The 23894-nt window shown below is 39.3% G+C and overlaps 1 protein-coding gene across 2 annotated transcripts in view; it reads left to right on the top strand.

The window, feature by feature from the left end:
* Positions 1 to 22041, top strand: part of CtBP (C-terminal binding protein) — a 33307-nt gene extending 11266 nt beyond the window's left edge. The window contains exons 2-11 of one of the 2 annotated variants that reach the window (XM_074107491.1): positions 2509 to 2571; positions 5892 to 6018; positions 11158 to 11417; positions 14051 to 14182; positions 16025 to 16224; positions 17178 to 17277; positions 17637 to 17839; positions 18504 to 18678; positions 19813 to 19943; positions 21150 to 22041. In XM_074107491.1, the coding sequence (XP_073963592.1) occupies positions 5936 to 6018; positions 11158 to 11417; positions 14051 to 14182; positions 16025 to 16224; positions 17178 to 17277; positions 17637 to 17839; positions 18504 to 18678; positions 19813 to 19943; positions 21150 to 21212 (1347 nt within the window). In that variant the 5' untranslated portion in view covers positions 2509 to 2571; positions 5892 to 5935 and the 3' untranslated portion in view covers positions 21213 to 22041. The remainder of the gene's footprint in view (positions 1 to 2508; positions 2572 to 5891; positions 6019 to 11157; positions 11418 to 14050; positions 14183 to 16024; positions 16225 to 17177; positions 17278 to 17636; positions 17840 to 18503; positions 18679 to 19812; positions 19944 to 21149) is intronic. The other variant, XM_074107492.1, reaches the window with a different exon arrangement.
* The last annotated feature ends 1853 nt before the right edge of the window (positions 22042 to 23894 follow it).

The raw sequence follows: 23894 nt of genomic DNA, 5'->3' as shown, positions 1-23894 counted from the left end.
GACGTAACTATAATACAGACAACTCTGTTCGAGCCAGACGCGACGATGCGGCACCTAGAGAAGCCCGTGTACCATCCCTGTCTACTACCAGTCTGACACCTGCACAACCTGACTTCCCAGAATGACACAGACGGGGCCCGCGCGGCGTCGTTTGCAAATAAATACCCCCCCGTTTTCCTACGTCTAGTAAAGTAAAGTATAATAAGTAATAGGCCAGCATCCGCCCTTGGATGCCGTGCTCCAGTTTTAACCGACCTTCATTATTGACCCGTATTTGTTTGTACTGCAACGTGAACTTTGATGCGTGTACCTACTACTACTACGCTGTTTTTTTGGGTACGTTTTGCAAGGTCTAAAATTAAAATAACTAACTTTAAATAAACTACGCTCAAAATCCCTAAAATCTAAAAACCTAATGATTTTTTCCATCTATATTCAAAATACCGAAAGTTTAAAATGGTTACGAATGGCAATGTCTAAAATTTAAATAACTAACTTTAAATAACCTACGTTCAAAATCCCTAAAACCTTAATACCTAATGTTTTTTTTCACTTACATTTAAAATATCGAAAGCTTAAAATGGTAAATGGTATGTTAGCAGTCAAAATACCGAAATTATCGTTACACCAAAGTGCTATTTTCAAATGACAACATTCCGACTTTTCCAAGCGGGGGTAGATTCATATTTATCATTTTCTGTGCTGTTACAAAAAAAAAACCTTACATCGAAGGCTAAGGCGGAAGCTACGCTGCGCTTCGCTCCCGCCTTAATCTTCTGAACCTAAACTATCAGAGTCGTTTCTGCTCTGAATCGTATTCTTCGCTCGCTCCGCTCGCTCGCTGCCAGCGAGGTATCAAAGTAGGTGTAATAACGACATCCCATCGATATCATTTATTTTAAGTCGTGAGGCTCCCCTTTTGTACAGTCCAGCTGGTGCCTCACTGATAGGGAGCGAGCGAAGCGAGCGAGCAAGACGTTTCAGGGCAGAAGCGACTCGGAGTTAGGTTTTTTTTTGCAACAGCTCGCACTACTCTAATTGTAGAAGCTCGCAAGTGCATCGTTTTAGGTATTTTGACCATTTGGTATTTCAAATGTTGGTGTAACAAATTTAGGTGTCATTGCTGTTGATATTTATTTATTTATTTTTATTTTAAACATTAGACATTTACTCCAATAGGTATTTTAAACTTAGGTAATTCGTAGGTAGGTGTTAGTTGCTTAGGTATTTAAAATCATTAGGTATTAAGATTTTAGGGATTTCGAACATAGGTTATTTAAAGTTAGTTATTTCAATTTTAGGCCTTGCAATACGTACCCGTTTTATTATCTGTTACTTACCTCCATTAATTGTAATATTACTAATCCTAGGGGGTCCATCACCTATGGATACTTTTAGGAATTTCGATAGTTCAATATTTAACATAGTATTATGCGTATTTATAAATTATTTCTGAGTTAGAGCCACTTATAATAAGTAAAGGAGCCACTTAGAAGTAAAGGTAAATTAAAACCGAAATGCCTAAGTTCAGTTCTTTGTTTTTCCCTTTAATTCGGCATTTTACGTCTGAGAATAAGTTTAGGTATCGTTTAAAAAAGTATTTTCATCACTTAAGCTCCGAAAGTAGGTTGCATTTAACTTGAAATCCTTGTTGTAAATTCGATTTACATCTTTAGGGATGTAAGTAAATTTAAAAATCGAATGGTGCTTCTTTGTATTCACGAACTGATAAACTACAAGGAGATTGTAATGCGTAATACTCCTCCAAACCTTCATGCTGGCATAATGCTGCTGGCCAGTGCCAGTGCTGACTGAATGTGCCAAAGCCAAAGATCGCGAGGCTATTAAAAAAAAAGACGGTTTGGCGCGATAAATTTTCTTCCGCTCTGTTACAAATTGCGTATACATTTATAACAGTTTTTCTTTATTTCCTCGCATTTGTGATGAAAAGTAGTGTTCAACTCGAGTGTAAATGATCAATTACACCCGCGAACTCGGTTTGCTTGCTCGTGCGCCTAAATATCTTGGGTGATCACTTACAACCCTAGTTTATCAATCTACTATTGTACACTGATAAATAACTGAGTTCACTGGCCTTTTCATTATTGTCACTTAGGTGATACTATTATGAACCTATAGTTAACTAAATATGTTTAGTCATAATTTAATTAAATCACAATAATAGTTTTTAATGATTCGCGGTTAATTACATTAGATATATTTGTGGGCCCCTCAAATTATTCATTCTACCCGTGATTATGATGCATACAACTGTGTAAAAAAATAATGAAATCACCGTCTGCATTCCGTATTAAAAATTTATTTAATTACTCAAAGTAGATTGTGAAATCACAATATTCTTTCACTTCACATTTTTACTTAAAACTGAAATGATGTTGATGGACTTTTTAGAAAACACATTGCTCACATCGAGCCACTGGGGTGTCTTTATGTTGTTATTGTGTTATGCTAGCATTAATTATTCAACAAGTAATGTTTTTGCTCTAGGTAAATAATGCGCCGCAAGATCGACAGCGGTTTGACAACCACGCCCCTAATGACATTGCAATAGTGAGTAGCCATCCTTAATGGTTGTAGCATTAAATTAAAACACTCGAACACTCCTAAACATAACCCAGTTTTGTTTTAAATCTTTCTGTTTTTGTGCCAAAGTGAATGTGAGGATTTGATAAAGTTTGAAATTGCTTTGAGTGAGAGTGGGACTCCTCGGTGAATGAATTGTTTCTTTTCTCGAAATAAATTCAGAAATGAATCAAGTTACTAGAAAATTGTTGACTGGTTTTGTGTGCTGATTTATATCCTTAATTTTCAACCGACTTCAAAAAAGTAGAAGGTTCTCAATTCTTCGTATGTGTTTTTTGTATGTTTGTTATGCGAGTACTCCGCCAATTGTGGACCGATTTTCAGAATTATTTTTTGTTCATAAGGTTATACTTACGAGGTGGTCCCATTGTAACCAAGTCAGGATCTGTTGATGGGATCTTAGAGAAATCGAGGGCAACCCTCAAATTTTATAAGCATATCTATAGCGATTTTGTCATTTTTAATACCAAGTCAAGTATGTTGTATGTTATGTTTTACATTCAGAAAGTATCATTTGGTGAACTGGGCCTGATGAAGAAGACCGCAGATACCGAAACACTGTTATAAAATATACTGCTCAAAAGATAATAAGGACCACGTTAATTTTATGGGTGAAACGAAAATGCTAATAAATATAATTCTTTAACATTCCTTGTCTAAAAATCGTACAGCATGACAGTACAAATGCTTATCTTTCAATTAAATGTATTCAATTCAAAACGCAAGCATATTTTTGATTTAATTTTACCGGTAAAATTCAAGTGGCCCTTATTTTGAGTAGTATAATATAACTATACTCTATTTGTTCTAAATGATTCATTTCTAACAGAGATATAATGCTTGACAAAATGAAATCACATTAAAACTGCTGATTGTTCGAATATAATGAACTCAAATTCGCCAAAAAATTGTTAAGTTACTGCGTAGGTACTGTGTTATATTAATTTACTTTCTTGAACGAACGCCTTTACAATGTTGTTTCAATAGGCCGCAATTGCTAGAGGTGAGGGAGGGATATCGGTAAAAATAAAAGCGGTTAAATAAAGGAACTTATTATTAATTTGCAAGATTGTTTGTCAGGTCAGAGTGATACTCCAAGAAGTGTTGAATATATATATATTTAAAATTCAAATAAGACTTTCAGTTCGATAGCGTAACGTTTAAACCAACAAATATGCTATTGCCACTTTTATCACTAGGTACCATCAGCCAAATAGGTATGTGGTCTATCAATTTTTGAACAAGTTCCTATCATATAAATATTTCGCTAAAGTCGAACTTTCAAGTTGACAGACACGTCTATTGGCATTATTGTTTTATTACATGCAAATGATTATCAACTTTACTCGTAGGGTGGTAGACCAAATATTTGGCTGATGGTACATGCAAAAGTATCGATAGTTTGCGTAACAGTAGGACGGACTCTAGTTACGTCAGTTTGGCATTCTGGCATTTGAATCATGTTAAAAAAATAGAATATATGCCGGAACCGTTGTGAGAACCAGGAAAAAAAATGGAATCGACTACAAAAACCTTTAAAATAATTTTCTACTTACTAGTTTGAAGTCGGAGCCTCAGCACGGGCCAGCAGGAGTGATTGAAGCCCAATATGTATTATGTAGATAAGGTGATGATGAAGGTAGACGACTATAGTTTCACTCCTGGTGGCTCGTGCCCGTGCAGTAGAAAATTATTATCAAGTTTTTTGTAATCGGTTCCATTTTTTGTTAAAAAAAATAATTATACAGTTATGTTTGTGTGCACTTGCTATTTAAAAAAAAACAACGAATTGCGAACCTCCTTTTTTCAAGTCTGTAAGAAATTGAAATGAGAGTTATTTACTTATGTATTCCGAAAAATCAGTTTAACTTTCCTCAAGGGTCCGCCCGGATTTTTACCACCATCTTGCTTGCTAATCCTGCCGTGAAGCAGCAGTGATTGCACTGTTGTGTTTCAGCGTGGAGAGTAAGACAGCCGGTGAAATTACTGGCACTTGAGGTATCCCATCTTAGGCCTCTAGGTTGGCAACGCATCTGTAATACCCCTGGTGTTGCAGATGTTTATGGGTGGTGGTGATCTCTTACCATCAGGAGACCCACTTGCTCGTTTGCCATCCAGTCGAATAAAAAAAAGGGGGGGTGCCGTTAACGCTAATAAATACTAAATAAACTGTATAGTCTCTTCTAATTACTTAATCAGCATTTTTTCTTTATTATGTTTATTCTGAGTATTTCTGAATGTACACGTAGTTGGCGTAACATTCGCCGAGTTAAAGTAAATTGATCTACATACTTTAATTAAAAACCACTTAAACTAACGACAGTCCACTGGCAATAGGTGCTCCAAACTGACACAGTATAAATAAACGTGAAAACCAATATCATTACGTTTATTGTTTATTGTCTGTGTGTTTGTATTGTTGAATAATTAATAGGTCACGCTACGCTACCAGTTTCATCATTATCATTATCGACGTTCCCTAATTGTGTACTTATTGCATAAAGGTTGCACTATTTATGGTAGTTAATAATCGCATTCGCCAATTAGTAATGGCATAGGAAGAAACTGGTGTCTAAGACACAGGCTAAGCCTAGTTTAGACACCAGGGTGTCGTATATTTAGACTAATCACCCTACATCTCATGTTATAACTATTAACAATGTAACTATTTGTCAATAAACATTAGTATTATTATTATTAAAGGTATGCAAGATTGTATTTTAAAAGCTGTTAGTGATGTGTTTTAAATACTGCCGCACGTGTTTCATAGTGCAACGATATTATTAGTTATTATTTTTCATATTATTTCTTTGAATAATTTAATTCTATTCGCTTGCACGTCGTAATACACCTACGTTAAGGTTGGTGAGTGGCATAGACATTTTCAAAAATTTTGATTACTTTTTCGAGAGCAACAGAAACGTATATTTAGAAATTGTTAAATATCATTGACATCGAGAATATGGACCTTACAGTGCGTTTAGATATAAAGACCAGTTAAATCAAAAGCACGAACATCCTTTCATGTTTTCTTCGTCGTGCTTTTAAATCGTGTAATACAATACTGACAACTTTTTTGTTCGTTTGATCTAGATGCGCCATTACAGAGCTATGCCAGATAGAAAGTTTTAATTATTAATTTTGTAACACAGCTCACCTCGTATAGCTTAATACAAACACAAACTAAATGGGATTTGTAAGTTCGGGCATATTAACGCTGAACTAGATCCCGTGACCTTGCTACTTATTTTGTCCAAGTTATTGATTTTGTGTAATGATTGTTCCAGGTGACGCGCTGCGGAGTGTGGTCAAAGCGGCTCTGCCGCTTTAAATGGACAAACGCAAGATGCTGCCAAAGAGAGCGCGTATGGATAGCATGCGGGGGCCCATCGCCAACGGACCCCTGCAGTCGAGGTGAGACATCTTTTTTTATTATGAGAGGGAGGCAAACGAGCATCAGTAGGTTCTCAAGGAGGTTAGTTTGTTGCCGGCGTTTGAGAAAGTTTAAGCTTCGGGACCCGTAAACTTACTGACTGACAGACAAAGCTATTGAAGCTAGAGACTTAAAAGTTTGGTCATATTCCATGAAGATCATAGACAAGAAGGGACTAGTCGAAATTCCCACGTGAGAGAGAGAGAGAGTTGGTAAGCTTTGAAATTTATAACTATGTAGCTAGGAACTTGCAATAGACAATATAAACTCCAGTTACGGAAAATCCGTTATTTGAATTAAATAATGGAACAGTTTTTTCCATTACCTTAAATTTCTTTCGCTATGAAGACTAGCGGAAGTCAAATTACAAACTTAAAAGTTTCAACGGAGTCAGCCACTGTTCTACTTAGTTTTATATTCAAGATAACTACTTTAAATGAAGTTTTCTGAATAAGTTTTGACTTGAATGTCTAGTCAGAGTTGTCCATTCCTTCTATACTCTTTGCAACCTATTACAACTTAGTATTTTATTTTTGATAATTTTGCTATCATAACGATCTTTTGACAAATCACAACGCATTTTTCTAGTGTAGGTAAATTTTCGATGTTGCATTCACAATAATCCGTTTGCTGCAAAACTAAGTTCTTCACTTTGTAAAGCCAGAAACGTACATTTCGCATTATCACCTCCGTTCTCAAAAGTTGTTTACGTTGTACAAGTAAGTAGGCATAATATAGTATATGGTTCCGTCAGTTCAACAAAGGTCACCACGCGGTTTTTCGCCTCTATTTCAACTCAATATACCCGGCCGAAGTCCGACAAAGCTCCGTCCATCGTCTTATTGGGTTCACTCAACTTATTCTTTTCTCGCGCTAATCCTATTTGGTTTCCATCAAAACTTGCTCGAAGGGGTTGCCTGCACACCCGCCCCCTCCCCCACAGCGACCCCTCTTTGTTTGCAACCAAATCTGTTTTCGTCTGCCCCGCGAAACTTCGACCAACTCGGAAAACTCCGCGTTCCTCCCGCTCGGAATTACTTTCTCGTTTCGCTGCCGAAACTTTCTCCCGGCAATAATAATAATTCTGCTTCGCTATGACTGAAAGTTTAAATTATTAGTTTAATCGTACTGGCTTGCTTTAATTATTCGGGGGTGTTCGGCGCCGGGGCCGAGAGGGCCGTGATTAGCTAACTTGCCGCTCGCCACTCGACTCATCCGACAAGTTTCCAGTATTTGCTCACAAATTTAATTTGCCACTCAATTTGGCCCTGTTGTCTAAATTGTCGTTATACTACTTACTATAGCTAGTTATGTTTATGATTTCATCCTTTTGTTCATGGTGCGGAGAAAATCAATTAATCCTGTAGATACAGATTTAATTGCAGTATTCTAACGGACCAAAGGAACGACCTAATAGACTGGTGGGCGTCGCGGCTGTAATTGTGGAAACAAAACGTATGAAACATGTATCAAGCATGAGAACATTTATCTTAAGAAAAGCCTTGACTCCGGAACGCGGTCGCCGACAATGAAGTAACGTTCAATTTACTGAACTGAATTTTTATCGAAATTCGCCATCGAACCCGTTTGCGTCACAGAATTTTATAAAAGTACCCATATTAACATACCTTTTACAATGAGTCATACGTCCGTTGTCAGCCTAACTGCGACTCAAACTCATCCATCACACGCACGTATACGTAATACGAGGGTCACACTGAAAGTTTCGGGAATAGAATAAAAATATGCAGTTAAATTGGATAAAAGTATTTTTATTGTTTCTCAAAGTATCGCCCTTATATTTTATGCACTTTTCCATGCGTTCAACCCAGTCTTTAAAGCACTTATTGAACGCTGAAGTAGGGGTAGATAAAATGGCCTTTTTAAAGGCCTCCACTGCTTCTTCCGGCGTCTGAAACAGCTGACCACGCAACTTATCCTTGATTTTGGGGAATGTGAAAAAGTCGTTGGGGCTTAAGTCGGGGCTGTATGGCGGATGGTCCAACTCATATGCTCATATGTATGCTCATATGCATATATCCACGACTGGTCCTCACCCGATACGACACTAAAAACTGCATTTGAGCCTCCTCCGTTGAATTTATTCAAACTTTTGCGGCACCAATTGACACGAGTCGCTTTTTGCTCGTCAGATAATAAATGAGGGATCCAGCGGGAAAACAACTCCAACGCCCGCACGCCCAATTCTTCCTGTAAAATAATTTGTATCTGGCTCATTCCAATGCCCAAGCACTCTTGAATTTCCCGGCATGTCACAGGCCGGTCTTCTTTTACCATTTGACGCACAGCATCGATGTTTTCTTGAGTGACGGCCGATTTTGGTCGACCTTCACGCACGTCGTCCGTGAGTGATACACGGTCGCGCTTATAATCTGAATCATCATCATCATGTCAGCCGAAAGACGTCACTGCTGGACATAGGCCTCCCCCAAGGCTCTCCACTCAGACCGGTCTTGTGCTTTCCGCATCTACCGCGATCCCGCGATCTTAACCAAGTCGTCGCTCCATCTTGTTGGAGGCCTACCGACAGCTCGTCTCCCGGTCCGCGGACCGGAATACCACCTGTATATTGTAGTCTTTGAAGGTGCTTCATTACTAAAAGCAGCAATCATCCGGCCTCCACATTGTTTTTGTGTTAATCCATTTAAAGTCGTAATAAATCATAGCTCTTAAGTTTTCACGGGACAATTCCATTTTCATCAGCGACTTGAAACCGAACCATTACTTTTTTTTCTATGTGGCCAGTGTGTTAAGATACTGAAACTTTAGAGATTATAAAAAGGTATAATATGTGCCAAAATTAAGTTTCAAAGTTTTGGATTCCCGAAACTTTCAGTGCAGCCCTCGTAAATAACATAGCTGTTCTCAATTAATAATTATGAAGGATTCCGTATCTTAGATATTAAATAAACGTTTTATGAATGCGTGTCCATTCCAGATAGTTTGTAAACTTTACCCTACACTCCACCCTTCGGTTTACTAGACGGCGTGAGCCAACTCGAGGCGAATGACCTTTGCTCAGTCCGTTATAATAATAATGTTATATGCATTCGAGATCAAGTTCAAGCGGCTTCGATCAATAATACCTACCAAATATAACGCGTTACACACACAATCAAAGTTAAATGGTGTCTGCGTTTTAATCGCAACCTAATAACAATTATAACATCTAGTGACGAATAGACAATACTCTAAAATAAAATCTTAGTTTAACTATCTAATCTGTCGTCATGGAATAATATTATTATTTGTGTTAACTTTCTAGAAGTATTCAGAATAATTGCTGACTCCGCAACTTCCGCATTCCGCAAGTGGCGCGTTTTTTTTCGAGAGGGCATTTAACCACCGAACCGTTATTGTAGTGTTATTGATCGAAGGCAAGCAGCAAAATCCACGAACCTACTGTAGAGTAAATGTACAAAATCAATCAACATTAATTACTGCGCACGGTATTGTTGTTACGATTGACTCATTTTATATATTCATAGATTAGACATGTCGCGGTCATAATTAATTCATTCAACGTTCCGTTCCGAGTACGCTAGACCACCGAACGGATCTTTAAAATCACAATTCACTTGCATAGCTTTGAATCTAATCTAGGTTTGCCATGCGTCCCGGTACGCCGGGCGGGACATGTTGTCCCGGTTTAAAAATCATCGTTATTTAGTAGGGGGCTGGACTTGGTAAATAATAATATACCAACAATAAACATGACTAACTAGCTAAGATGTAACATAGCCGATAACGTGCATTTTCCGCTTTGTAGCGAAAAGCGCCTACGAACAGAGAACCCGACGGCGGGTTGCTGGCATTAAATTAAATTGTTTTTTGAGTTTAGGCAAGGACTAAACCTTTAAAATTACCTATTGCATTAATAAAAGTTCCTTTTTTTCTACCTTTTCTACTTTTTAGGGTTCCGTACCTCAAAAGGAAAAAACGGAACCCTTATAGTATAGGATCACTTTGTTGTCCGTCTTGTCTGTCTGTCAAGGCCTTTTTCTCAGGAACGCGTGCAAGCTGAAATTCATATCAAATACTCAGGTCTACTGTCCCTTGGAGCTGTGTTAAAATCAAACTTGTAAGCCAACGCAATCAAAAGATACAGCCGTTTATGCTGCAAATTTTTGACACTCGCAAGGGAATCAAAACCTACAGAATCTTGAAATTTGGTACGAAGTAACGTCTTATAGCAGAAAAAATTGCGAAAAGCATAGATTTTTATTTTTAGTTACATCATTATAATAAAAATATTTGTACGGAACCCTCGGTATGCGAGTTTGACTCGCACTTGGCCGGTTTTTCTTTAAATGTCCCGGTCTGAGTCCCCACACTTGTGGCAACCCTAATCTAATCTACTACGGGATATAATTACTTGGTTAGGGAAACTTTCCTATCAACTTTTTGTTAAAGTCCGTTTAAATTTATGATCGAGATGTTCCGTTCCTGTTCGTAATTATCTGTTTGTTATCATTCGGATTACGTCTAGCATGATTAATGACTTGCGGTGTCCGGTCGGTTCTACGAGGAAAAAATCCATTTCTAACGAGCTCATAGATACATTAAATTGTTGCTACAAAAGGTCTTTGATTGAGTATACGGTGTGCCAACTTTAATATAGTCTGGACTTATTTTATCAGTTGGTATCGACTTTCTGAGTAGCTAAAACAGGATGTAATTGATATCATAGACGCCAAACAGTAAACTGCTTAATTCTTATTACCTATACCTGTGTTAGATAAAAGCAGTTTTATTTACTTATGAAGTAGTTGTGTTGTAATAGATAATATCATTAAACAACATTGTAAATCTGTTTTAAAAAATATACCTCGTCGAGTTTCTTGCCGGATTCTTCTCAACATAGGTTTTTCCGAACCGGTGCGTGGTAGATTTATTTTGACATTCATAATTGCTTGTTAGAGCTTAAATTGAATAAAGATATTTTGACTTTGACTTTGAAAGCGGGATTTACTTAGTAAAACAAGTACAAGATTGCTGATGGGCTGATGGCGTATCGTACTGAGTTTAGTCAGACAGATAAACATGATCGATTGGTGTAATTAGTGTAACGTATTGCATTATCTTCCATTCCATTCCAGGCCACTGGTGGCTCTTCTGGACGGGCGCGACTGCACAGTCGAGATGCCTATACTGAAAGATGTGGCGACGGTCGCGTTCTGCGACGCGCAGTCCACGTCGGAGATACACGAGAAGGTGCTCAACGAGGCGGTGGGCGCCCTCATGTGGCACACCATCATCCTCACCAAGGAGGACTTGGAGAAGTTCAAGGCGTTGCGGATCATCGTGCGCATTGGCTCCGGCGTCGACAATATCGACGTTAAGGCGGCAGGCGAACTAGGTAAAGGCAAAACAACAGAGGCCTTATTGTCTGAAATCGTCATCGTTTTCACCACTTCTTTCTGTCACACGGTGTAAGATGACGGTAGAAAGAGATGGTGAATGCGATCACGAATGTCAGTGTTAGACAATACGGCCACAGCTGCCAAATTTATATACATTTTACAATTTTGCTGATATTGTAAAGATTAATTGCAATACTTTGGTGGGCGAAATTATGTTGTCGGAGGATAATAAAGAGGAAAACCAGCAATCAATCGCGTTAGCATAATATTTCTATGGCGGATCTCACACAACGCCCATGTAACTTGTCGAAAGCTCTCATTCTACGCTACCTGTTGTACTACTGGTAGTGCAAGTCGCTGTTCATTCCCACACGGGTTGGTGGTGACGCCCGCTACCAACCAGTTAACACAACCAGCTTAAGCTTAATCGCCTAGAAGACTTCATTGTCAATTCGTGTCTGTGAACAAGATGCTAAAGTGTTAACGCTGGCCGACACCAGTGAGAGACTTTTATAGGACGTTTTCCCGGAACTGATGGATGACGCATGAAATGAATGAAGCTAATGTTCCCTGGCGGTAAATAACTTATTGAATTTATTTTCACAAGCGTGATAACTTGATAAGTGTGTTCAAATAGATGACACATAGATACCTTGACTCATTCATTAAATCTTTGCGACGCAACTTCCTGAAAGATACCTAGACACGTAACGCATATTGTCTAGCGCTCTGTACTAACAGTCCGTTAGTCCGTTACAGAGTGTTACATAGCAAACATTGTTCTATTTTATATTTTTTGTGGAAGATGTAGTGAATATTGTTTTGTCATCGTATTTTGTCGGAAAAGTTCGTATTTAACTGGCTTACTGAAATTTACTGAAGCTAACTATGATTCTTGTGTCGTTCATGATGTATCATATTATTTTTGACTCTTAGGGCCTGTTTCACTACTTGTCTACTGACTTTAACTGATATCAGTAATGCCGTCTCTGTTTGTGTTGTCCGAATAAACAAAGACGGCATTACTTTTATTTTATCTGTCACTTAAAGTTATTCGACAAGTGGCGAAACAGGCCCTTAACTCACTCTTTGTCGGACCCTAACTTATTACTCCACTCATCTACTCAAATGTTGACTGGTAGAGATCCCTTAAAATGAGAACTCCGCCTTTGTACAAGCATCTCTTGCCAATTGTGTTTGGTTTCTTATGTTTTGTACAATAAAGAGTTTACATACATGCATACATACATATTATGTACAGTATTCGAAATAACAATGTAGGAACTTCAGAAGGTGGTACATTAGAGTTTTAGGAAGAGTTAAATCCTCCCATATCCTCCTGGGTCCTGACCTTTTTAACAGACTTTTTTGTTTACGCCCTAGACGTTGTTCATCAGCTTAGTTATTTTGGACATTAATACAATACTAATACAACACAATACAATAACTCTTTATTGCACACCAACACATAGCAAGCAGGGTTTACTAATGATTCGGAGAAAATTATTTAGCAAAATATTAGCTCCCAAACTATTTATCCCATATTTTTATTTAGGCGAAATGTTATTTCCCAACTCAACATTTCGCACTGATATCATTTCCCAACTAACTACTATTACTTTCTACTATTTCTGAACCTAAACTATCCAAGTCGCTTCTGCTCCGAGCCGTCTTGCTCGCTCGCTTCGCTCGCTCGCACAAATTTTAAAGTTAACCTTTGCAATATAAAAATTGGCCAAATGTTGTTTGACAATTTGTTATTCGCCTAAGCCAATCATTTGCTACATAATTATTTGCCACATAAAAGTGTGATGAAGTAAAATTTTGCAATATAAAATTGTTGCGTAATAAGAAAAATGCGGAGTAAAGTTATGCCAACGAATTGTTTGCCAAATGAAACTTTGGCGAAAGATTGGTTGCTAAGTGAAATTTGGCGAAACATATTTCGCCGAAAAGGCAGTACACCAGCAAGCAGTACAGAAAACAGGTATATTCACAGCGACTTTCTGATTTTATACAATACACATACACAACAAATCCAAATAGATAGGTAGATACATAACAACATTAACAACATACTTACTCATAAATAAACTAACAGTTATAACTTTCACACGCACGACGACAGATAGTGCTCCCTAAGCATAGATTTGAAGGTAGGCAAGGACTCAGCGCGCCTTAAGTCTATCGGCAGGAAGTTCCACAACCGCCTGGACAGTATAAGAATAAACGTAGAATTTGGAGTTTCAATATTCTTAAGTTTTTTTTTTTTTTTTCAATGAACCATTTATACTTTATGAAGTAGCGTTAGCGTTAAATGGTCCTTTATAAAGTAGGCGAGGGCTCTCGAGGATATAAATGTCTTAGTCAAATTTTCCTCATCCCACAATGCCGGTCAGATCACGGAACGCTGACCTTATTCTTTATAATATTTGATGTGATTTGATGTATCTAATATAATTAAATGTGATGCCGTCTTCGTTTATTCGGACAAAACAAACAGAGACAGCATCACAGGTATCTATCACATTAATATCAATGAGTGGTAAACAGGCCCCTGAACTTGAAAGTTCCTGTATTGTACTTTTTAAAAACATAGTAGTAATTTAGTTTTATTTTGTGATTCTAGGAATAGCAGTATGTAATGTGCCAGGCTACGGCGTAGAAGAAGTAGCCGATACGACGTTGTGTCTCATACTTAACCTTTACCGGCGGACGTACTGGCTCGCCAATATGGTTCGGGAAGGAAAGAAATTCACAGGTAAGCATGAACAAAAAGTTTTTTCTTGAATGATATAGTGCGGACGCACTTAGGGACAAGCGCGAGACCTACTCGTACACCAGAGGCCATATTGTTTGATGAGGTTTTAATCTGAACCTCATTCACTATCAACACAGATAAACGTAGTGGTGCGTTTAACTAAGGCTTGCCTGAGGCCTCTAGGTAGCTCAAACGCCGTCCTGATTGGCCATTGCTCGCACGTTGATCCGTGCGTCTGATGATAATGTTCGCACAACTGTGCCTTACGACAGTCTCAGCAGCAGCAGTTTCATCACACGATAAAATCGGTTCGTTGAATCGTGTGAGCGATGGATGGCCATCCTTACAGTGTCTTTCATATTAATTATAAGAAAAACCCTGTAAAACCAACTTGCAACAAAAAGGATATATAACCTGAAAAATTTAGGGGACGTTGACTAACATTTCTGTGCGCGAGTTACAGTAGGTAATGTACATTGACTTGCCTATCGTGACTTCGCATATCAGCCACCATACTTCGCTATCACCCGCATGGTGAAATAGTTGTTATCTCAATAGAAATTTTAAAGAAGAGCCGCATTATGTGAGTGGAATTTCTGGCCACTTGTTCAATCGAACGATAGGAAATCGTCGATTACGTGAGCAGAAAATGTAGACATTGTTACCAAACTATGCCGGTAACAGGCTCAATAAACTAAAGATTATATTAGTTAGGAAGGTTGGTAAGGTAGTAAAACCTTGACAGCCACTTCAATATCTTCGAGTTGTAGTATCGTGTGGATGTTCCCGAGTGGCGATCACACGACAAACGAACAACATAAAATGCTGAGTTTGCGTTAACATTACAGGTGTCCATTTTCTTTTCTGGCAAGTTAGAGAAGCCCAAGATAGTCAAAGAGGATTATTCCCACTTGATACCAAAAAATTTTACCAGCGGTATCAGCTGGGTTTTTTTTTCCATCTTTTACCACTAAAGTACTCAGTGGTAACTACTGGGGAAAAAAATCCCATTAGTTACCACCAATTACTTTAGTGGTAACAGATAGGAAAAATATTCGCGATAAGATAAAATAACACCATAAATATTGAATAGAACAGAACCTTTTTAATATGTTGACAATAAACTGCTGAAAATTAAAATGAATGTAACTAATTGGATTTTTTCCCATCTCATACCCACTAAAGAAATTGGTGGTAACAACTGGAAAAAATAATCCCAGTTGTTACCACCAATTAGTTTAGTGGTAACAGATGGGAATTTTTATTCCCATTATTGATATCAAATTGGTGATAACAGGTGGGAATAACCCGTCAAAGAATGTCAAGATAGAGACACACTGGACATGGTTAAGAAGTGTACATTTTAGCGTTACAATTTATTAACCCAACCATGCAATGGCCCTTGGTCAGGAAAATAAAATGGGTACAGCTCAAAAAGTCAGGGTCAAACTGCGATATTGGGTTACTCTACTACACACACCTCTAGGAAACGTAGTAACGGTACTAGTAGATGTTACAGCTGGCTTGCGATTCATTCATTTAATTTATTATCGAATCACAAACGCGAAACGTTGTCAAACTGAACTCACGATACCACCAAGTATCCTGTCACATGTGCCCTCATTCCTTATTGCACCGGGGTCCTGGGGTAACTTTTTATAGTGCAGCCTTCTGGCTGAAAGAAGTCTTGTTCCGGCCGGCGGTTCCGGGGTACCGTGCCGCAGATGAGTGCGACGTCAGGGACGGTGACTCAACAGGGTCGCGCCGTTTTGTCACCCAGTTAGTTTTAAATACTGTGTTGGCCTTGTTCGACCTTGACCGTAGTTGCGTGTTCGTGTGCAGGTCCGGAGCAGGTCCGCGAGGCGGCGGCGGGCTGCGCGCGCATCCGCGGCGATACGCTCGGCATCGTGGGGCTGGGGCGCATCGGCTCGGCGGTCGCGCTGCGCGCCAAGGCCTTCGGGTTCAACGTCATCTTCTACGACCCCTACCTGCCGGACGGCATCGAGAAGTCTCTCGGTCTCACCCGGGTCTACACTCTGCAGGTAACATGTTGCTTCGTGATAGCCCTCTAATACAAACTTTAAAATGAAGTTCGGCTTTGCCAGCCATATTCGGGCGCATGAGAAGCAAGCTTAAAAGTACGCCATTGTAAGACACATGGAGGACATCAAATCACTTGAAATGAGGGATCACGGGCAACGTTCGTACCAGACTACAATCAGCCACACAAGCAAAGTGTCGCCATGACACTGCTGATTTCTATCTGATTCTCTATTTTGGTTTGTCTTATGCGTCATCTATGACTTAAAATGTCACAATGACAAGTGGCCTAGGAATCAAATTGGTTCACTGTACCTCACCTAATTTAACCGGGTACGTATTAAAACACTCTTTGAGATCAACTAAGGTTAGAGTACTAGAACACCCACAGATCAAAGAAAACTTTTTCAAAGATTAAAAATGCGTTGCTAGGCTAAAGGAATAAGAGAATACCTCATGTGATTGTAATTTTCCTCTCCATGCCGGAATGCATCAGTGCCAGTGCTGCTGGTGGCAGAATTAGTGGTTGTTTCTATCCGGACGACCCAAGTCCTACCAAAACTCTATCTCATATAAGGCTGTACTCTCTTAGAAGTAGCATGTAACTTGACCGAGTATAATGTCAGCTGTTTACTACCTTATCGTCTATTTTTTTAATATACGACCGAATGATGTGATAACATTCAAAATAATCAAAATAATGTGATTGCATTCAACATAGACATAGGACTTTTGGATTTGCACCGCGAGATGTTAGTGTAATGATCATGCCTCATATTCTTGGTTGTGGTCTTTTACGAGCTAGGATCTAGTAGTTGAACTTACCGTTTTCCGGCCGACCGACCGCGAAACGCAATCGTGATCGTACGATGTGGCTCGCGGGTGTGATCGATTTCACTGTCGGTGTATTAGGTTTAATATATCGGTATATAACGTTGTTTTTATTCATTTCCAGGACCTCCTATTCCAGAGCGACTGTGTGTCGCTCCACTGCAGCCTCAATGAACACAACCATCACCTCATCAACGAGTTTACTATCAAACAGATGCGCCCAGGTACGAGCACAATGATTTTACATTTAACAATATTTTTGACTATCGCGGTCATAACTAATTTTATGATTTAAATTCTTCATTTTTTGTTTGTCCCTAACTGAATGCTGCTCCTCTCATCCAGTCAAAGGTTGACTGGTAATTTCTTAAAAGGATAATCTGTATACTTGTCTTGTACAATAGTTTACATACATACATGATTTGGTCTCTTCGGCGCTATACGCGGCTAACTCGCTGCGAAATCGTTGCGCGCTTGCTATAAAGCGTTGCGGGCTCCCTTCTTTTTGAACTTTCCTACAAATCGGTAGTGTGATAAGGCTATAAGCTGTGTGTGTCTGTTGAGTGTTGTTGCGTGTGCGCAGGCGCGTTCCTGGTGAACACGGCGCGCGGCGGGCTGGTGGACGACGAGGGTCTGGCGGCGGCGCTCAAGCAGGGCCGCATCCGCGCCGCCGCGCTCGACGTGCACGAGAACGAGCCCTTCAACGTGTTCCAGGGGCCGCTCAAGGACGCGCCCAACGTGCTCTGCACGCCGCACGCCGCCTTCTACTCGGACGCATCCGCGCAGGTTGGTTGCTTGTCTGACCCACAGTTTCGCCCTCTAACTCATTTGAACTTGCCCGCCAACGCGATGTTCGGCCAGCCGGTTAACAGCACGACTAATCTTTGTAGTTAGGTAAAGTATCTCTGAAAGTGTTGGCCCGTCGCTGCCACTGAGTAAAAACAATTTGCCCATCTAGTAAATATATTGGCTAGCCTTGGTTTAACATATTCAGAATCACATAAGCGTTGACGGTTTCTTTTTGCCAAACGGCATGCGATGAAGACCGTTTCTTTCTAACGGTGAATGCGATCACGAACATTTTAAATAATACCGTCTCTGTTTACTAAAACCTGGCAGTAATCAACAATATTTAATAAAAGAATTGAAAGAACAATTATTGATGACTATTGAGACACTAAACCCTAGTGGATATAGTAGAACCTGACTACGTAGCGTGCGCATGACATGTACAGTTAACATTGCTAACACCCACACTCAAACCAATTGCAAAAGCAGCATTCCGGTAGCCTGTGCTTCCAAGAGGTTCTTTTCGTTATTACTTTGCGATTCGACTGTCATTATAATTAATAATCCATTACGATTCATTAGGATATTTGCTGACAACTTCACTCACTGTCAAGGTACGAGTATTTGAAATGAACTCAAATGTGGTCTTTAAATGTTTCAGGAGCTCCGTGAGATGGCGGCGTCGGAGATACGGCGCGCGATTGTCGGCCGCATCCCTGACTGTCTCCGGAACTGCGTCAACAAGGACTACTTCCTGCCCGGCAACGCGCCCTCGCTGCCGCCGCCCGCCCCGCCGCTGCCCCAGCCCCAGCCGCCGCCTAGCACCTACAGTGAAGGTACAACACGACACGACACATACATATGTTTATAATATCGAAAGTTAAATAATATGCTAAACCTCGTATCTCAAATAAATACATCAGCAAAATTGATTACTCAGGAAAATGGTAGACTGAGGTACGAGCTTTTTTCAAAGTAGTGACGATATGCAACAATAAGATACTTCCATTGTCTCACACTTCTCAATACATTTTAAACTATAATCCTGCTCGCCATGATTTACAAGAAGGCAAGGAGTACTATGCAATTAATCTATCATGAAACCGAGCTTGTTGTATTAAAAATTGCCAATTGTTCAGAAAATCAATAACGACATTGTTTTTTTTTTTTTTAAATGGATGACATGGTACTCAATAAATACTAATCGATCTTAAGCCCTGTAAACCTGTACCAGTAAAGTACATTTAAATAAGATTGTACTTGTTTTGTATGGAAATGTCAGAAAAGAGTAATTTAAAGCTTGATTTGAATAATCACACTTCTGATTTTTTGTGTTGTTTACCGACTCTGTCTGCTATTTTGTCTGTACATTATCTTTCTTAGGTTCATCACAATACTTAATCGTCTTTATTCTTCACTAGCTTATGCCTGTGGCTTCGTCCGCGTAGAATTCGGTTATCGCGCTGTTCCCTCGATAACTGGGCATTTTTTCCGGGATAAAAAGTAGCCTGTGTCACTCTCTAGCCTAGAAACTATTTCTATGCCAAAAATCACGTCGATCTGTCGCTCTGATTCGACGTGAAAGACGGACAAACATAGAAATAAACACACATTTCGGGGTTTTTACCCTTCGTATGTCGGAAATGCAATCAGTCTTGGCCTTTCTTCCGCAGATATGGGTATGGCAAGGTAATTCAGAATAGTCATTGCTTTTTTTATTTTTTTCAATTTTAATTTCTTTTTATGTAGTTTTTTTTAAATTCAATCTCAACAAGGCGTAGTATTCAATTATCATGGGCTTTTCAGTAATGGTTATGGTGTGTGAAGTTCTTAAACTCGCACGTCAGCCTGATCCTTATTGTTCACTGAGTAGAAGCTTGTACTTAGCCGTCGAAAGTACGTAGGGGGAAGTTATTGAGAGCAGTGCGTAATATCAGATATCGTATTAACGTGCGGTGTTGGTGTGGCAGGCATGAACGGCGGGTACTACGGCGGCGGCGGCGCGCAGGCGGCGCACTCCACCACGGCCGTGCACGAGGCGCCCGCGTTGCCGCCCCAGCCCGCGCCGCCGCCGCAGCCCTCGCAGCCGCCCATCTCCCTGGTCAGTATACACACACGCACACAGACACACACACACACACACACTAGGGTTAATATTCGAGCGTTTTTTCCCGGTTGGTTAAACGTCATTTCAACATGGGAACGTTTATTAGCAAACAGAAGAAAGTTGGTGGGGGATGGGGAAACTGCGGCCCACGAAGGCTTGAATTCTGGCCCGCGACCATATACAACAAATGTCAAGACAAGATTTCGAATTGTTAGAAATTTCATTCTCATTGGCAATGGCCAGCTTGCATACGCATGCATTGTTTCGCCAGCGCGGGATTAGTGAAAATCGAAAATATTGCACAATAAATTAGTGTTTCAGAAAAAACATATCAATATTTTATTTCAGTAAATAACATTAAGCCAAAAATGCAACAACTTAGCCCGCCATATATTTCGTTAGTATATATTGGCACGTGAAAGAAAAAGTTTCCCCATCCCTAGACAATGAGGGCGTTTAACGGGCTGTTCCAAGTTATCTGCATCCCTTTCGCACTGCAAACTACTGGAATGTTTTCCCCAGTTGTTCACACTGTGGACAACTGGAAATAGCCCATGTTAACCATACGAATCATTACCTGTTACACGAAAATTACCCACGCTATATGGTTAATTGTCTGTCCTGCAACGAACATTTTTCATATTATTTTGAAATACGTATATTAAGGTGTCAAACTTTTTGAACTTGAATGCCGCGATTGTGACTGCAATGATCAGGAAAAAAGAAACAAAGATGAGCACGGCATTCGTGTTGCTGTCTTGGTCAGGTCAAAGGCCATCTGAACCACTCGCAAGGGCCAGTTTTTGACAGATAAATAATGTGATGTCGTCTCCGTCTATTTGGACAAAACAAACAGACGACATCACAGATATCTGTCATATAAAATTAATCAATGAATGTTGAAACAGGGGGTAAATATCGTATTAAAAAATTTAGAAAGAGATGGCGAATATGATTATGAAGCACACGCGCGTTAGAAAATGCAGCATCTGCTTTCGTTGCTAACTATACTCCTAGTTAAGGTTTTGCAGTAACTAATTATTAGTCATAGTCCCCAAAAATTGTTTGATAACCTTTAGGCTTTTATTTTTTATGTTTTTACAAACAATTTTAGTCAATTTAACAACTAGCATTGTGGATCTTGTTTGGGGTAGTTGCGAGTGTAACAGTGTTATTAAACCTCGTCGTTGTTGTCCGCAGCCGATGAACGCGTCGGACGGGGCGAACCACCAGCTGAACAAGGAGAGCTCGGACGTGCACTAAGCGCGCTACGTTGCAGTACCGCGCCCGCAGACAAACAGACATACAAACAAACAATAGTTTTATCCCGCGCCCCGCGCCCCGCGCCCGACGCTAGCCCACACCCGCTAAAGTGAAGTGAATGTTGCGTGAATTAACATTTCATTTTTATATATTTGGAACTTCCTTTAGTACTAAATTCGGCTAAAAAGAATGTAGCTTGATAAAGTGATAAAGTCGTTAACGCAATAATACACCGACGGACGAAGTACACTATGATTTGTTGTGTGTGATCGTACTATCCGAGTACACGAATTAGTCTATTCGATGTGAATTAAGAGATTTATATTTCTAATTTTAAGGGGAATTTGTATGAGACAGTATGCGTGCGCGAGTGGCACAGTGGCAGCGAGTAGCGAGTGTAGTGGCTAGTGGCGAGTGGCTCGCGGCCCCCCCGGCTCCGCATTTGACCGCATTTGCCGCCGCGCCCGCCGCGCGCGACTCCGACCGTAACATTCGAACTGTTAATTTTAAGTATCAACAAATGGACTGTAGAATTCTATCATCACACTTTGTTAACAGGATGTCTTCATTTTTTTTTATTTGAAATGTACAAAATCATGCTTTCATTTGATATTTTTTTCTAAATAGAGTTAAGTGGACAGTTTGTACATGAGAGCACGTAAGCTTAGTCGATCGCAATAGCGGAACCTCCGGCGAACCAGCTGTTTGACCGAAAATTGGTATTTAAAATTAGTATTTACTTACATTTTAGTTTAATGACAAAAACAATGTGTATATTTTATGAGAAAGTGAAAGTTCTTAAATAAAACTATTGTTTTCGGATTAATAATTATGTAGTTTTATTTCTTTTCAAAATTGATCCCGATCTTTCAGTCTTTGACTCAATACAAAACAATTCTATGTTCAAGTTAAACTACTTTTTTATGATACATCATTACACATACAAAAAGACTAAAATATATCATGATAATTATATTAATTACATCTGTCAATTACTGTAAAAACGGCGAATTTTATAATTATGAAGTCTTGCTCAATATTTGAAAGTATATGAATATATTGTTTCATACTTTAGACGTGAGCAGTTATTTGTAAAAAAATACGTGCTTAGAAACAAGTTTCTGAATCAGCAATTCACCATTATTTGATATTTAATAATTATCATGACGTGAAATATTGGCACTCAATAACATGTACAGCTTAAATACAAAAATAACATAAAAAATAGCAGCTTCGACAGCTACGTACATATATTTGTCTTGGGACCCTTGCCGATAATATGACTTGATTGACCATGCAACCACTTAATTCACAACTTTGTCCGAGTACCAAGAATGATATCAAAAAACTTAAGATTGCTCTTAAACCGTCCAAGATCCAACTTTTTTTATCAATACCAATTGGTTTTTCGAATCAATTATCAAATCGATAAGTGATACATATAGGATACATGCCACAAAAACGTAGACAACCATTGAACACGGGCGTAGCATAAGTTAGGGCGGTTACAGACTAGTGTTTTACACGTGCTTATAAGCTTGTTTATGAAAGCGCGTGTACGCGTGCACAGGTACGGTTTTGTTTTCTTCGAGCGTTGACGCGTATATAAGCTTGTATAAGCGCGAGCGAGAACATGTCCTCTTGACCAAACACGAGCAAACACGCAGGAATGAACGCGTACAAGCGTGTTCGATTTAATGCAGCGCGTGTGTAAGCAGAAAAAAACGCTAGTCTGATACCGCCCTTAACTCATAGAAACCCGGAATATTAGTCAAATCTAAGAGGTTTTTTATATAAGTCAACGCACTGAATTCCTTGGACAGTCATTTTCATTGATATCGAGAAAAATCTTTAGTTCTGGCTTCATACATTTTACAATGCAACCTAATTCTTTATCATATCATATCTTTAAAATTGAGTTAAATTTTAATATTGTCAAGATCTAAGAAATATTATCATTAACTGCCTTGACTTTGTCAGTTTTTATTATTTTTATTTATTGATGTATGTACGCAAAACTCTTCAGTACATGAGACACGTAATTAATTATTAATATATTTCCAGCGTCTATAATAATTATTTAGCATGGTACAAAGAGCGCAGAAACGAATGCTCAAGAATACATTTTATTGATTTCTTTGATCAGAGAAGCTAAAGAAGAAGACAAATTTTCATGCCAGTAGGTAAGTCTCAACATGATTTAATCTAATCATAATCACGTCTGTCCTTGCAATGGAGTCTTGACGAAGACCCATCCACATTTCTGAGACTCGGTACCGATATTTTTAACTTAAAAATACAAACTGAAATATAGATGCACAGAAAAACCAGAAAAATAAGACCAGCACTGGGAATCGAACCCAGGTCCTCGGTATTCCGTACCGCGTGCTATACCGCTACACCACTGCTGGTCAACGGTACAGACACGAATTTCCCCTATGCACCTCATATCTCAGCTTGTTTGTTTCTTATTTAGCCACTTAAGCAGTGACCAGCAGCGGTGTAGCGGTATAGCACGCGGTACGGAATACCGAGGACCTGGGTTCGATTCCCAGTGCTGGTCTTATTTTTCTGGTTCTTCTGTGCATCTATATTTCAGTTTGTATTTTCAATTTAGGTTTTACGGGATGACCGTAAAAGTAAAAATTTGGAATTGAAATAAAAAATACAAAAAGATTCCAA

The sequence above is a fragment of the Choristoneura fumiferana genome, chromosome 25 (assembly GCF_025370935.1).
Source record: "Choristoneura fumiferana chromosome 25, NRCan_CFum_1, whole genome shotgun sequence".
Classification (NCBI taxonomy): domain Eukaryota; kingdom Metazoa; phylum Arthropoda; class Insecta; order Lepidoptera; family Tortricidae; genus Choristoneura; species Choristoneura fumiferana.
The sequence above is the reverse complement of the archived record's forward strand: the minus strand, read 5'-3'. Positions and strand labels throughout refer to the sequence as shown.